Genomic DNA, 17,444 nt, shown 5'->3' on the forward strand with positions numbered 1-17,444 from the left:
GTTTGTTCAAGTGTAGGAGGTGATTTTAATGGAGGTAGCTTAGTATGGAGGAAGCTAGGTGTCACAGTGAATAAAGTGCCAGACCTGCAGTCAAAACAACTTGAGTTCAAATCTGGCCTCAGATACTTACTAGCTGTGTGACCCTGAGCAAGTCACTTAACCCTGTTTGCCTCAGTGCTTCATCTGTAAAATAAGTTAGAAAAGGAAAAAGCAAACTTCTCCAATATCTTTGCCAAGAAAACCCCAAAGGGTCATTAAGAGTCAGAATCGGGGCAGTTAGGTGGCGCAGTGGATAAAGCACTGGCCCTGGAGTCAGGAGTACCTGAGTTCAAATGTGGCCTCAGACACTTACTTAACACTTACTAGCTGTGTGACCCTGGGCAAGTCACTTAACCCCAATTGCCTCACTAAAAAAAAAAAAAAGAGTCAGAATCGACTGTAAATGACTAAACAAAAAATAAACTAAAATAAACAACCCAAGGTTAGTATGGGGTTATATTCAAGCAAGTGAGTGAACTCAAGTTATATTCCATGGAGCATTTATCCTTGATCCTTTATTCCATAAGGTTAGTTCACCCTAATTGTTCCCCTTTCTTCCCGAAATAAATGGATTCAGTGGCCTCTGTCCCTTTATGGATTTAGGGTTCTGTGACCCTATGAAATCCTACCAAACCTTGGATTTGCATGGTGCCTTTTGGGGGAGGGAGTTGAGTGCTTCCTTTATGAGCTATCCTGATACCCTTGTCTCAGTGCTAAGGTGCCAAGGGTGATAGTTGCCTTGGAGACACCGGGACCAAATCCAAGGACTTTAAAAATGAACACTAAGCATTCTAAAAGAGGGCATTGAGATAACAACTACTGGGCTACCACTGTGATGGCAGGCTTGCCTAGGAGGTATGGAGTAACACATTCAAAGAGCAAAACAAACCAAGTACACTGTATTTGAGACCACTGAAAACCCTCAATGAAAGGTTAGTGAAATAGAGAAGACCAAAAGAAACCCAACTCTATAATGCAGCGGGGATCTCAAACACGTACCATTATGGTTTAAACTTGCCAAGAATAGACCAGGGAAGCATATCACATACCCGAGTGAAAAAAGGGAGTATGTTATAGAGGAATGTTGAAGATGAGCCATCTCCAAATGAGATAAAAGTGGGGGATCATGGTGGGGAAAAAAGAGAATGAAACTGTTCCTTGCTCCCTCGCCCCAAGTCAACCTTTATCATTCCATCTAACTGTAGTTGCCTCCACCTGTCCATTGCTACAGAATTTTCAGAGGGCCAGATGGACACTTTTGGGAAAGGTTGTAGAAGGGAATCCTCTAGGAAAGAAGTCTGGATTAAATGGCCTCTGAGGTCCTTTTGACTCTGATATTTTGGAATTCTCTAAAAAGGAGGATGAGAAGATAAAAGTAAAAGGGGAATTTTGGAGCAACTAATTGCAGGTTTGCATTCTACTCCAAAGTGGCAGCATGGAATCAACCATTAGGAAAAAAAAGACCCAGAGCACTCGGGGTAAAGAGACATGTTTTTTAAAAAGCAGGAGAGATTTTGTTTCATTAATGGCAGTTCTGTCCCCTGAGGTGCTCACGTATCTTAGCTGCCCAACAATAGTCACTAAATTGAAGTCTGACTTGAATTGTCATAGGACTATAGACTGAGAGTTGGAACAGACTTCAGAGATCATTTATTTCTACCTGCCTCCACCCCTCATTTCACAGATTAGGAAACACGCCCAGAGAGATGATGTGCCATTCCCAAAATGACAGAGCAGTAAATGACAAAGCCAGGATTTGAACCCACACCCTCTGACTCCAAATCCAGGGCTCTTTCTACTGTACTGCATTTTCATAGTGATTATGTTCACGCAGCTTCTACCTGTTTTACATATTCTTATTCTCCTTGGAACCAATATTTTCACCCCAAAGCAGAATATGCTAGAACCAGCTCAAGCCAGCTTTTGTTAACCAATTGCTAAATTTTCAATGTGAGCATTTACACCTTAGAAATGCTACAAATTAGGACCTGATTTACTGTTTTGTTGTTTGTCTAGATAGGAAAGTGATGCAGAAAATAATACTAATATAGTTTAAACTTAAAAGTGTGTCATGTGGGGCAGCTAGGTGGCGCAGTGGATAGAGCACCGGCCCTGGATTCAGGAGGACCTGAATTCAAATCTGGCCTCAGACATTTGACACACACTAGCTGTATGACTCTGGGCAAGTCACTTAACCCTCATTGCCTTGCAAAAAAAAAAAAAAAGTGGGTCAAGGGTACTTTTTCTCCTCTGGAGAGTTATTTGTTAAACATTTACTAGCACATCCCTACCCAAAGTTTAATAATTATGCTAAAAGCATTTAATGTTATTTATTATCATTTAATACCAATTTATTTGTTAATTGATATTAAATTAGTTAACTTTAATGTTGGGAGCTAAACAGAGGATGGATTGGAATGGGGAGACTTGAGGCAACCAGATTCCCCAGTAGTCTATTGCAATAATCGAGGCATGAAGGGATGGGGACCTGCACTAGAGTGTACTGATAGTAGGAAGGGATTTCAGATCTATTTCAATCCCCCTAATTTTACAGATGAGGAAACCAAATTCCAGAGGAGTTTTAGTGACTTGCCCAAAGCTACTTGGGAAGTTAGTAGGTGGCAGAGACAGACTTCCTACCAAGGTCCTCTCTCTCCAGGTCTTAGCGCTCATCCTACCTAACAAAATTTTTTTGGTTTTGTCTACCTCAGGCCCAGAAGGCCTGACTGACTTTAGCCTGATGACTGTCAATGAATACTGCAATAAAGGAAGAGCTAGTAATAAGATGCTTAGGATATCTCAGCCATCCCAAACTGCTGCTCAGCAGAGATAAACTGGGGAATCATTCCCGTGTGGTTTCTTTCCCTTGTGCTCTGCTGGGCAGGGGCAAAGATACAATACCTGTACTGCTGTAGAAAGCCAGTCTGGATGTCGTGTGAAACTTGTGAATCAGAAACTGTGACAGAGAAATCTTCTCATCTGTTTTCAGGGACTCGTCCCCATTTTTCCAGTACAACATCAGATCTTCATCTGTGTATGCATCTTAGAGAGGGAGTGGGGAAGAGAGGGAATGTGATTCCTTTGTATTTAAAAACCAGAATCATGCAACAGACAAAACACGGTGCAATCTTGAGCTAAACAGTGGTTCTTGCTGGCAGGTCACACTAACCTGATGGTGGCTAGAAAGTCACAGATGGGAGGGAAGTCATAAGGTGAAGGAAGGCTTATCATTTAAGATAAGGAAACCACTTACAGCTTTCTAGCTCCAAGGAGCACGTCTGTGAGTCCAAGGGAAAGTGACTGAAGTCCATGTTGCACATTGCAGTGACTGTAATCCTGAATACAAAAAAAAAAAAAAGATACTGGCTTTTTAAAGACATGTGTTTTTTTAAAAAACTTTTACCCTGGAGGGGCAGCTAGATGGTGTGCAGTGGATAAAGCACCGGCCTTGAAGTCAGGAGTACCTGAGTTCAAATCCGGCCTCAGACACTTAACACTTACTAGCTGTGTGACCCCTGGGCAACTCACTTAACCCCAATTGCCTCACAAAAAAAAAAAAAAAAAAAAAAAAAAAAAAGCAAAACCAAAAAATTTTACCCTGGAAAGAACAAGGGGATTATGGGAAGAATGGCTATTTCTTTACTGCCTTCTTAAAAGGTTTCAAAACCCAGTATATACATTACAGTGGTCTGCAGACCTTAGAGTGTTAACCATACACACACACACACACACACACACACACCTTCTATTAATGAGATAATTGGCCATGGTCTCTGGGTCTTTGCCACTAACTTACCATGTCTTTTGAAGTAAGTGCTTTACTTATGTATGTTCCCTATTCTCACAGAATCACCAAAATTAAGAGTCAGATAGGGTCTCCAAGGTCAACCCACATGCAAAAGGAATCTCCACTGCATTTTAGGAAAGGAATTACCACTACATCATACAGTCTACATACACTATAGAGGCATCCAGCTCCTTTTTGGGGGGGGTTGGTTTTGGGTTTTTGGTTGGGCAATGAGGGTTAAGTGACTTGCCCAAGGTCACACAGCTAGTGTCAAGTTTCAGAGGCCAGATTTGAACTCAGGTCCTCCTGACTCCAGGGCCGGTGCTCTCTCCACTGTGCCACCTAGCTGCCCCCATCCAGCTCCTTTTTGAAGACCTCTAAGAAGAGGAAATCCACCATTTTTCAAAGCACTCCTTTCCACTTTTGACCAGGTCTAATTATTAAGAAGGGGGCAACTTGGTGGCACAATGGATAGAGTGCCAGGCCTGAGTTCAAATACAGCCCCAGACACTTACTAGCTTTATGTGACCCTGGGCAAATCACTTAACCCTTTTTGCTTCAGGTTCCTCATCTGTAAAATGAGCTGGAGAAGGAAATGACAAACCACTCCTGTATCTTTACCAAGAAAAACCCAAATAGGGTCACAAAGAGTTGGACATGACTGAAAAAAAGGCTGAATAACAACAAAAATAGTTGTTTTTAGTTGCATGAAGTATAAATTTGTCTCTCCAAATCTTCCACCCTTGCTCCTGGTTCTATCCTCTGGGGCCAGACAGAATACATCTAATCCTTCCTCCACATAAAAGACCTTCAAATGCTTGACAACTATGCAATGTCCCCTGAGTCTTCTCTTCCCCATGCTAACCTTTCCCAATTCCTTCAATTGACCTTCATAAGACATGGACTTAAGACCCTTCATCCTCCTCTTTCTCCTTAGTCACAAGATGGAAATGAGGATTTATAATGGGTCTATTATTTCAAAACTAAGCATTAGGCAGTTTAGCTATCAAGTGGCTTGCCCAGGGTCACAAAGCTAATCAGTAACAGAATCAGGATCTGAACCTAGATCTTTTCCCCACCAATCCTACTTAGCTAGCACACTATTCACTATACAGTACTACTCTGAGCTAAATAAAGGGCTAAAGACAAGCCACACCATGGACCTGCAGTGCTAGTTTGTCTCTAGATCTCTCTGGTCCTTCCAGAATTCTCGAAATGTCTGCTTCGGTAAACCTGTGAAAAAATACCAATTGTTGGCAACCATGGTCCATCCAGCCTGGTACTCTGACTCCAACAATGGCATTGAAGGCAGAGGAGGTAGACATAACTTCAATTTCAAAGGAATAGAGGTATGCTATCATAATTTACTTTGCTATTTATTTTTCCTAAACATTTCTCCCTCAAACATAAAGAGGCCAAGAGTTAGCTACACATAAGCAAAAATTTAAATCAGGGCAGAGAGCCAAAACTCTAACTTGAATGTTAGGAAATCTGCTCACTCTAAGCAATTGTGATTGTCATAACTTTTCTCCTGACATAAATTCCATAAAACAGAGAAAGAGCCCACACAGACTTGAGGACCTTTTTATTGACCCTATGGTTAAAAAAGAAATGAGCTAACTCTCATAACAAGGTGTGTGGCTGATTAAGTATTCAGAGAGAAAGAAGTAAGGAGGAAAAAGGAATAACTGGAGAAAAGATAACACTCTAAACCAGCTCCTCCTCCCACCTCCCACCTCCCAGGAAGGAGATAGAAAATGAGTCAGCTCTCTACACTCCATCCAGAAGAGAGACGGGGGAAGAAAGAATCAAGGACTGGCTGATCAGCTCTGTTCTTCACAGTAGCACCCACCACTTTTACACTATGGATTTCTAGCACTGTTACACTATGGACTTCCCTTCAATAACCTAGCACAGATTTAACCAACCTTCCATGAGCAAATTCATCTTTCTCGTCAACTTCTCTCTGGCTTATCCAGAAACTGCTTTGGCTTAGGTGACTTTTCTATGAAGCCTGGTCAGTTCACTAACCCCGAGGAGATGTTGCTGATCACCTCTGGTGGATTGTAATATCTCGAAGGCCACAGTGCCTAACCAGATTTCCAGATGGGACACATTGGGAAAACACAGTTGGATGGGGTGCCTTACCTCATGCTGTAAAGAACATGACCATCTGGGAACACCCTAAGCATGATGTTATCAGTCGTGGTGTCATGAGTGAATGACCTTTTGGAATGAACAAAGAAGACATCTGGGACCCAGATCTTCTTCACTAGCCTCCCATCAAATGTCATGCTCTTATTAGTGGTACTGGGAAATGAGAGGCGTTCATCCTTCCAATAATGCCTCAGGTAGAGAGTCATTGTAAAATCCTGTAGGAGGAAGAAGGAAAGGACACTAGGCAATGATTTCAATACAATCCAATTAAACAAGCATTTGTTAAGTGCCTACCATGTGCCAAGCACTGTGCTAAATGCTGGGAATACAAACAGAAATGCAACAGTTGCTGACTTCAGAGTGCATGTATTCTATTGAGGAGAAACAACATGCAAACAGAGGAATAAAAACAAAGAAAATAATACAGGGTAATCTCAAGAGATAGACAGCAGTAATAACTGTGGGATCAGAAAAGGTCTCTATAGGAGTCCTGGTCTTTGAGGGAAAATAAGGATTCAGGAAGACTCATCTTCATGAGTTCAAATCCAGCCTCAGATACTTACTACCTGTGTGACCCTGGGCAAGTCACTTAACCTGTTTGCCTCAGTTTCCTCATCTGTAAAATGAGCTGGAGAAGGAAATGGCAAACCACTCCAGTATCTTTGCCAAGAGAACCCCAAATGGGGTCACAAAGAATTGGACATGACTGAAATGACCCAACAACAACAACAAAGGATTCAGCATTAGTGGTTCCTGAACTTACAAATAATCCATCAGCCTCCCTGTTTTTAAGGACACTCTCAAAATTATGATCCTAGAAGTATGATTTCCAGTTATTTAGAACCTCCGTGGAGTTTATGGCATGCAACGATATGAGATGAGCATTTCTTTTATGGGACAGTTCTGAGGTCAAAGGGGAAAAAAAGGAACAACTCCAGACCACAACTTTCAAGACTGACAGTGATGGAAATCAATAAAATACTTGAAAATTACTTTTAAAAGGAAAAAAAGTATAGCAATGAACCAAATGATCGTCTGGCAGGACACACAACAGAGTTGGCCTTATTTCCCCTTAGAAAGAATAGTCAGTTGCCTATTTAGTGTGATTTCAGATGCCTTAAGAAGGATCCACACTCCTGTCCCCAAAATATCTCCTCCCACTTGCTTGGCTGATGCCTGAAATGTTTTAACAGTGAATAAACAAACAGTGAATAAACAAAAGCCCTTCACCACCAAACCCCAGCTTGCCTTACATCTCCCCTTCTTGCACTCCAGAGTTTAGCCAAACTAGTCTTTTTGGTGCTCCTCACACACAGTACTCTATCTCCTATCTCCATGCCTTTGCCCTGGCTCTGTCCCATGCCTGAAATATACTTCCTTCCCAGATGAACTTCAAGGTTCTGCTCAAATGTCACCTGCCTTTCCTGATCCATCCTCCCTCACTCCTGTCAGTAGTGCCTTTCTCCCCAAATTATTTTATCTATATCTATACATGTTGTATCTATTTTTGCATATTGCTATATTACGTGCATGTTGTATCTACCACCTAGACTGGAAGCTGTCCAAAGGCAGGAACTTTTCTCTTTGTCTTTCCCAGGGCCCCAGCACCATGCCTAGCACATAGCACTCAATTAATGCTTGCTGTATGATTTACTGGACAAAATGTTTTTAAGTACCATAATGTGCACAACACTGAGCTAGGTACTGCAGATTCCATTTTTTAATTACATAGTTCCTGCCCTCAAGGAGTTTATAGTCTACCCTTTATAACTAGAGATAAGGCTTAATATACGAATGCCCCCCAGCAAAGAAAGTAGCACATTGACTTAAACCCATATTGAGGGGCAGCTAGGTGGCACAGTGGATAGAGCACTGGCCCTGGAGTCAGGAGTACCCAAGTTCAAATCCGGCCCCAGACATTTGACACTTATTAGCTGTGTGACCCTGGGCAAGTCACTTAACCCCAATTGCCTCACCAAAACAAACAAAAAACCATATTGAGATATAAGTGATACTAGCATCTGTCTGGAGTAAGTTTTTGATAAGGGAATGGGAAGAGAGTAGGAGGGCAGCAAACACCTTGGGAAGTGGGATATAAATAGAAGAGAGAGAGCACACAAAAAGAGGAAAAGGGACAGAAAAGAAGGGAGATGGGGGGGGGGCTGAAGATAAACCTTGGCAATATTACAGTTTTACTTAGGAATAACTCTGATCCACAGAACACAATAATCTTTGCAGTGAAACTTGTACTCTTAAGGGCAACCACCACTACAATAGATACCTCTTTTTTAGGTATGATCCAATACCCCTTATGACTCACATTCCAACACAGAAATCATTTCTGGTTAATCACAGATTCCCTTGTTTGTGAATTGCCATACACTAGCTGTGGGGTACCCCCAGTCTAGAGGACTGGATCCAGCTTCAGATCTAGTGAGGTCGGCCCAAGGGTCCTGCTATAGTCCACTTGAGTTGTTCCTATGGATCCAGAAGTAATCACTCCCCCTCCCCCCCAAAAAAGGTAGGCTGATACAAGAGTTCCATTCACTGGTATATGTATCTATATCTGACCTCCCAAAATGACTGGAGATTGAAAAAAGTCCAGCCGGGCCCAGTTCTGATATACCTTCCCTGGCTTGAGTCAGGAGACTAAACTAAACTCTATAGAGTATTACAAATGACCTGGCACTTTGAACTCTAGCTTCCTATAGACCCTTTTATCTCTCCCCTTTATACCTCTCTCAAACATGAGCTGCATTTTGCCTGGAGCAGGAGTGGGCAGGGTCAGTCAGCTACCACCAGACCATGCAAAAACCTCAGTGCCATCATAGAATGGGAGGACAGCAAGAAGCCTTCAACAGATGTGCAACTGTGAAGCAGCTTCAAATGAGAGCAAGCTGAGCTCAGGCTCATACTGGGCTTACAAAGAGTACCAAAAAATTACAATTCCCTCCCAGCAATGTTGTGTGTGAGCTATGAGCGAAATGGAAAATTGGCACACACACCCTCTTTAGTTTGCATTATTGATTAATTGATTGAAGTATTGATTAAGAACTGTCTCTAGGGCAGCTAGGTGGTGCTGTGGATAGGGCACCAGCCCTGGATTCAGGAGGACCTGAGTTCAAATCCAGCCTCACTTACTAGCTGTGTGACCCTGAGCAAGTCACTTAACCCCAATTGCCCCGCAAAAAAAAAAAGAACTGTCTCTAATCACTTAGAATCAATATTTGTGAATCAAACTTAGACTTGATTATATAGGCCTCAGTGGTAGAGTTTGTAAGGGTTTAACTTCCCTATCCCTACAGGCTATAGCCTAACCACAAAGATGCAAAATCTGTAAGTTCTTGCTCACCAAGGAGGAGGGAGGGAGGGAAAAGGAAGAGGAGTCAGCCTGGTCATAGCCTCACTACGAGACTTTCCAGGGAATATGAGTCAACTCTGTGTTTTTCCCTGTTGCCCTGTATCCTGGAAATCCCCTCTCTTAGTCAAACGAAATGTAAACACACTCTTCATCTTCATTGTCTTAGTTTAGTTTGCATCACTGGTCCCTTATGTAACCAACTGTATAAAAAAGATGCCCTCAATGTCGGAGGGGTCCTTGACTTTTAAGGAGCCTTGGTATCCTTCTATTGGCCATTACTAGCCTTGCTAATAAATTGTGCCTCAGTTTCTCTTTATTGCAGATTTTTATTGTGACGCATGTTGTAGGAGGAGAGAAGAAGCATGGTACAATGGAAAGAGTTCTGGCTCTGTAGTCAGTCAGCCCACAAGCATCTATTAAACACCTATTATGTGCCAGGAACTGTGCTAAGTGCTGGAGATACACAAAAAGGCAAAAGACAGTTCCTGATCTCTAGAAACGTAGTCTAATGCAGGGAGATGACATGAAAATGACTACTTACAAACAAAATGAATACAAGTTAAATTGGAGATAATCAACTGAGGGAAGGCTCGAGCATTAAGGGGGGACCCAGAAAAGGCTTCTTGTAGAAGGTGAGACTTCAGCTGGGATTTAAAAGAAGCCAGGGAGGGGCAGCTAGATGGCGTGGTGGATAGAGCACCAGCCCTGGAGTCAGGAGGACCTGAGTTCAAATCTGACCTTGGACACTTAACACTAGCTGTGTGACCCTGGGAAAGTCACTTAACCCCAATTGCCTCACCAAAAAAATAAAAGAAGCCAGGGAAGTAAGTAGGTAGAGATGAAAGAGAAAATTCCAAGCTCAGGGGACAGCTAGTGAAAATGCTTACAACAGGGAAATGGAAATGTGTGGAGGCACTCTGTAATAAAAAGACCTGGGTCCAAATTCAGATTTTGACAGTCACTACCTATGTGACCTTGGACAAGTCCCTTTTTACCTCTCTGGGCCTTAGTTTCCTCATCCCTAAAGTGAAGGAATTGGAGGAGATGATCTCTTGGGTCCCTCAATGTTCTAAATCCTATCCCTATTTCAAAATAAAGAAACTGAGGCTTGGAGAGATTAAATGATGTGTGTCCCATAGCAGAGTTGAAATTTGAAAGAAAGATTTCTGATTCCAAGTCCAGTGTTCTTTCTATTGTACTGTGTCCCCTTTGAAAATCCATGTCCCTGCCCAGACACACAATTTGGCCAAATGGTACTATCTTCCATTAATGATCCTTTCTAATCCTCACTGGAGCATTAGCTTCCTCACTGACCATGGAGTATAGCCTCGAGTTATAGTTACATACCATGTCCACCTCCGAGATACTGTCCAAGCTTTCCACCTGTACATCCACGCCAACAGGAATTGCAGGGCCTGCAGAAAAACAAAAGCAAACTGTTGGAAGACTAGTCTTTGATGACCATGCACCTCACTCACTGAGGGACTTTCTCTGCTAGTGTTCCTGGTACATAGGTGAATCTGTGGTCACTTAATGATGGAAAGATTGAAAAGAAAAAAAAGGGCCCTCGTTCTGAATTGTCGGATTGGTTTTTCATAGTCAGTGATCATATTTTTAAATGGTACTAGGATCAGTATGATAATATAGAATATAAACAGACACAGACACACACACACAAATACACACACATATATGTGTAAGCGCTAAGATTTATATAGTGCTTGTTATGCCAGGCACTCTAAGTGCATTGCAGTTATTATGTCATTTGATCTTGAGTCTCATAACATAGCTTGGAGGTAGTTGCTATTATTATCCCCATCTTACAGATGAGGAAACTGAGGCAAAGAGAGGCTAAGTGACTTGTTTACAAAGGGTAATTGGTGACCCACTGAGAAATACCTGATAGTTTTGTTGTTGTTCAGTTATTTTAGTCATTTCAATTCTTGGTGACCCCATTTGGGGTTTTCTTGGCAAAGATACTGGAGTGGTTTGCCACCTCCTTCTTTAGCTCATTTTACAAATGAAGAAACTGAGGCAAGCGGGGTTAAGTGACTTGCCCAGGGTCCCACAGGTAGTAAGTGACTGAGGCCAGATTTGAACTCAAGAAGATGAGTCGTTCTGACTCCAAGACTAGCACTCTACCTGCTGTGCCACCTAGCTACCCAATATCTGATAGAGAAGTTCCCTTATTTTCTGGGTGGGAACAGTAAGCCAGAGAAGTAATAAATATACATTTTGTGTCATGTTACACTTGCTAACTTATCATTTACATTTTGTTGTGAATTAATTTGAAGGAGAGAATGGTTTTGCTCTGTCTCCCAAAGTTTATCCTAGGAGCTGTTAGAGGACAGAAGAGACTATTGTCAATCTTATTTAAGAAGAGAGCGGTATCTCCTGAGTTCTTTTCACTTCTACCCCCAGAGAGATCACATACATGCGCGCACATGCGCACGCACACACACACACACACACACACACACACACACCCCGCTTCCTTCCTTCCTTCTGCTGCAAGATTTCCAACTGAGAAGGACCTAGACTCAGTTCTCATTGCCCCCTACCACTCTTATCATACCCAGCCTAGGTTTCTCTGAGCCCCTTCAACTTCAAAAGTTTGGAGCATGGGTGACTAAGAGGGTGATAGTGTCATTGGCAGAGACAGGAAAAGTGGGAGTGGGATCTGATTTAGGCTGAGGAGATGATGAATTCAAGATTAGACATGTTCCCAAGGCTCAAAGAATGACTAGATTTGTTTACAGGCGAAAGGAAACAATTAGGATTCACTCAAAGTTCACACATAATTCACACATACCATATCAGTTATTTACCACCACTTTGTGGGTAGGCTCTCAACTAATATTGCAACTTGTGTGGTTCATTAGAATGTATCTCTAACGGATTTTCACGGTCACTCATCATTGGTATTTCCTGCTCAGCTCCCACAGTATCACCCATCATTCTACTGACTGTTCTTTGCACCTCCCAGTAGAAGAAACGGTGGTGACAACACATGCTACCTCCAGTCTATGAGCGATTCCCATCACACTTCCTGTTCTAACCAGTAAAAATAAAAAACCATTGTTCTATTGTCACTTTTTCCAACAATGGCATCAGGTGATGAGGCAGCTGGGTAGTGTAGTGGATAGAACATAGGATTTAGAGTCAGGAAGACTCGAGTTCAAATACTGTCCCAGAAACTTAGTAGCTCTGTGATGCTAGGCAAGTCATTTAACCACTCTGTGCCTCAGTTTCCTCATCTGTAAAATGGGGATAAGAGAACCTACCTTACTGGATTGTTGTTAAGATCAAACAAACTAACATCTGTAATGTGCTTTGAAACCTCAAAGGGCTATATTAATGCTAATTGATAGTATTATTGTTGCTGTCATTGTTATCATCGGCCCTCTTCAACTGTTCTGCCTGGTATACTCCTCAAGGTCACCTTGTCTGCAATCTTCTCAATTCCCAACAATTAGCGTTAGCTTTTTCCTTTCCAAGGGAACCAGTTCTATGATCTGAGACCCTCTTTAAAGCTCCCATCATGGCAGAATGAATTACAGTTCAAAACACAGCTCCAGACCAATTTATTTCTATTCCAAAGTTTCCCCTTCTTATTAGATTTTCCTTGACAAGAGTCAAAGGAATATCATGCCTCCTAACTTCCATGCAGATCTCTAACCCTTGGCTTATGGGACTCAACAGTCTGGGGTCCTATTTGCCTCCATTAGCTCCATTTGCCTCCATTAGCTAGGTAGTAATATTCATGCTCATTCATGCTCTGCCACGGATCTCCGCTATTAGCAAATCCCAGAATTTCTCCTCTAATTTTCCTTTTTTTGATCTCTAAGTCTCTCTGGAGCCCACTGGATAAAGTTGTTCAAATTACCTAGTGATGTAGGTTGGCCAAACTAGGTCCCCTAATGGGAAGAACAGGGGTCATATAAGCAAAAACTAAATCTGACTGCTAAATCCATAAAGACAGCCTCTAACACCCAGGGAATTCTCCCGCTGCATGGTCATCCTTACTGAACTTACTCATGACTGGGGGATTCAAAGGCTGGGGACTACTTACTCATGACTGATATCCTTGTAAAAGGATCCCATCTCCATTTTTTTTCAAATGAGGAAAGATTTCATTTTTGGTGATGGTGAAAAGATATCTAAAAATAATGGACATTCCACACGGGCTTGGGTGCTCAGTGCCTCTTGGGACTCCTCATTTTCGTCTTGACCCTCCTTTTCAGGGGTAGTCAAATTCTCCCAAGATTCAGAGAATTTTCCTTTTCTCATACCTTCACCTACCTACTAGTGCACAAAGGCCCACTTGGCAAACACTAGATCAAATTTGAGATCTCTGTAGACCCAGGCTTTGGTATCAGCTGTTGTTTGTGTTATTTACTATGGATATTCCCAAGTGAACTTTAGCCAGGTTCCCCCTGGGCCCTAGAGTTGATGACTGGTAATTAATGCCAACACTGAAGCCAGTGGGATACCAGTCTATGAAGTGAATGGCTTACTTGGTCTTAATCAGGAAAATGACAGCAACAACATTATTGGACGCAGGATGTAACAGGCCGTGTACTTGTTTTGACATGGGTCACACTTTACCATCTGGTTGCATGGCTCAAAGAAGTCACTGGAGAGCTCAGCTCCTGAGAACAGCTCAGGACAGAGCTGACAATGGATGAGTACGTGACCAGGGGGAAGTGTATTTGGGGACAAGGCATCGGGTTGATCTGGAACTCTGTGAAGTACACATTGCGAGCTCCATGGAAATGAAGATAGGCAGTGAAGTAGAAAATGATCTAGCTAATTGAGGTTGGCACACGGGGTGCCGATGTCTAATTTCCAGCAGTCGATATCATAAATGGGCTCATTATCCACCATAAAGGCATAATCTGATCGCTCCAATGTGGTATGGGTGGGCAGGGTGGAGTTGCAGGGCCCTATTTTAGCTGGGGTTATCTATAGGGTTGGATAGATGGTAAACTCCGGCTTGGGTCTCTTGTCATAGTCAGCAGAGAGCCTCTCCATCAGCAAGGGCAGGGGGTGGGGGTGAAGTCTGAGCCTATGCCATGCCCAAAGCTATGATATATCAAGAAGTCCTAATCTCCTCAGAAAGATTAATGGGTTTGGACCTAGAAGACTTGGGTTTGAATCCTGACTCTGCTAACATGAACAAATTATTTAATATCTATGAACCCCCAATTTCCTCATTTGGAAAGTGAGTAGGTTGGACGAAATGACCTCTAAAGTCCCAGTTCAAATCCTTTTAATTCTATAACCTTATAATCAGCTATATGGCACAGCAGATGGAGCCCTGAGTCTGGAGTCAGGAGGAGGACCTAAGTTCAAATCTGATAGCCTCAGAGATAGCTGTGAGATCCTGGGTAAGTCACTTAACCCTGTTTACCTCAGTTTCCTCATCTGTAAAGTAAGCTGGAGAAGGAAATAGCAAACCACTCCAGTATCTTTACCATGAAAACTCAAAAATGGGGTCACCAAGAGTCTGACATGACTGAAAAAACGACTTAACAAAAACATAAAACCACCCAGTGCCCATCTCCCTCAGGCCATTCAGAAGTTGCTTTGAACTAGATTTATAACTTGAAGGGAACATAGAGATTTACAGATGAGGAATTTGACATGGGGCGGGTGGGGGGGGGGCGGTGTTAGTCATTTGCCTAAGGTAAAACAGATAATCAGTGACAAAAGCAGGTTTTGAATCCAGGACCTTGGACTCCTAATTCACTGTTCTTTCTACTAAACAAGCTACCTCTAGGTGCCCAGCCCAATGCTAGTAGCTGATGATACAAAGACAAAAACTAAATAGTTCCTGGCCTTAAGGAGATTACATTCTAATGCAGGGAGACAATACACATATAGTAGAGGGTTGACTAGGGAAAGATGTTTTAGTAAGTGAAGTCACAGGGACCAGGAGTAGTAGTGTTGATTTGATGACAGTTCTCAGAGCAATAGATTTAAAGGTGAGGAAGGAGCAAAAAATGACTAAGGTGAAAGAGCATGATCAGTCTTGGGTCTCGGTAGATATGATAAACAAAATCACCCACAGCGTCAAAACTGACACTACCCAGGGCAGCTAGGTGGTGCAGTGGAGAGAACAACTGGCCTTAACGGCACTTAACTGCAACTGCTTCCTTAAAAAGAAATAAATGATGTTTTAAAAATTGAATTATTCCTCAAAAGGGCTGCTGTGTGTGTTTCCAAGGTCATGGGGGAAAGGGTAAGTGGTAAAGCAGGGGGAGGGAAGAGGGGAAAGAAATAAGCATTTATTAAGCACCTACTAAGTTCCAGGCACTGCGCTAAGTGCTTTACAAATATCTTATTTAGAACCAGAAGGGATCTTGTGTTATTGTTCAGTCGTTTTTTGGTTATCTGGCTCTTTGTAAGCCCATTTGGAGTTTTCTTCACAAAGATACTTTCTTTCTTTAGCTCATTTAACAGGTGAGAAGACTGAGGCAAACACGGTTAAGTGACTTGCCCAGTGTCACACGGGTAGTAAGTGTCTGAGGCCAGATTTGAACTCAGGTCTTCCTGACTAAGCCTGGCACTCCTATCCCCTGCACCAAGATTACATCAGGATTTGAATCCAGGTCCTCAGATTCCAAACCCAATGCCTTTTTCATCATACAACATTGGCAGCCATGTTCTTTAAGGACAGGGCACAGAGATACACAGAGTAACAGAGACTATGTGAGTTGTTCATACTTTGTGTGAAGCCTGTCCCAATTTATTTGTCCCCTTCTTCTCTTGCTCCATTTTTTTTTTTTTGGCGGGGCAATGAGGGTTAAATGACTTGCCCAGGGCCACACAGCTAGTAAGTGTCAAGTGTCTGAGGCCGGATTTGGACTCAGGTTCCCCTGAATCTAAGGCCGGTCCTTTATCCACTGTGCCACCTAGGCACCCCGCCCCTTCTTCTCCATGACCAGACTTGCCACCACCAAGATAAGAGAATATATGCATAATCATAGACACTTTCTTCACAAACCAATCAGAAGCTCATAAGATCATATTAAGATTTAGAACTAGTCCAGGTCCCTCACTTTACAGACAAGGAAACTGAGACTCAGGCTAACTGTTCTGTTAGGCTCTGGGCATAAGGACTGGTGCCTCTTTTCTTGGTTCCTTTCAAATAGGCATTGTGATGTTGTAGAAAGATCCATTCTAGATCTAAATCTATGATGTAACAAACTTTGACAGTGTCACAACTGGAATTTAATAAAAGGGCAAACTGAAGCAGATCTCTGCTTGATAACACTTAACAGCAGGGGCATGCTACCTGTCAATGAATGGGTCAATGGCTCACTTCCATTTATGCCAAGGACACTGAGAAAGAGGACAGTTCCCCTTATGTAGGTTTTGGGGAGTAAAGAAGAAAAAACAGAATAGGGTAGATAAGATCATGGAATTATGGGTAATATGACTGGTCACAAAGCTGAGGTGCAGGAAACAACATGATTGATTGGAAGTTTGGTAATAGTGGCTGGCAATGACCCCTATTCTTCTCTCAGGAGACTAAAAAGTGCTCATTGTTTGAGTCCAGGTGAGAGATAGCACCCCTGACTTTTTTTTGGCAGGGCAATGAGGGTTAAGTGACTTGCCCAGGGTCACACAGCTAGTAAGTGTCAAGTGTCTGAATCCGGATTTGAACTCAGGTCCTCCTGAATCCAGGGCCGGTGCTTTATTCACTGCGCCACCAAGCTGCCCCCTACTCCTGACTTTTGGAAGCCAAACCAGACATCCTTGAAAGATAGCTTGGTAAAGATATCAGGCTCAACTCCCTTTCTTTCACACACAATCCCCAAGGTCAGCAAAATTCCTTTAGGCAAGAATTTTTCCAACTTAACCCATTGCAGGCCAGCTGAACTCCAAACTAAGTTCAGAGCCCAAGAGCCATGACTTACACAGTTACAGGACAAAATCAACGAATTGTCAATAGGATCAATAAGAGAACAATACAGGATCAATCTTAATCTTCTCAATGATATGCAAGAGAAGACAAAGTCTCTTTCCTGCAGATCCAGTGATATGACAAAATGCACATGGAAGAAAGGACCCAAGGTAACGATGATGAGGAAA

General features: G+C 42.5%; 1 protein-coding gene across 1 annotated transcript in view; it reads right to left on the bottom strand.

Moving 5' to 3' along the window:
• GABRR2 (gamma-aminobutyric acid type A receptor subunit rho2) overlaps nt 1-17,444 on the bottom strand; it is a 67,299-nt gene that overhangs the window by 16,382 nt on the left and 33,473 nt on the right. Inside the window, exons 3-6 of the mRNA XM_043962393.1 lie at nt 10,692-10,759; nt 5,975-6,198; nt 3,293-3,375; nt 2,941-3,081 (exon numbers count right to left, since the gene is read on the bottom strand). Of these exons, the coding sequence (XP_043818328.1) occupies nt 2,941-3,081; nt 3,293-3,375; nt 5,975-6,198; nt 10,692-10,759 (516 nt within the window). The remainder of the gene's footprint in view (nt 1-2,940; nt 3,082-3,292; nt 3,376-5,974; nt 6,199-10,691; nt 10,760-17,444) is intronic.

This window comes from Dromiciops gliroides, chromosome 4 (assembly GCF_019393635.1).
Source record: "Dromiciops gliroides isolate mDroGli1 chromosome 4, mDroGli1.pri, whole genome shotgun sequence".
NCBI lineage: Eukaryota > Metazoa > Chordata > Mammalia > Microbiotheria > Microbiotheriidae > Dromiciops > Dromiciops gliroides.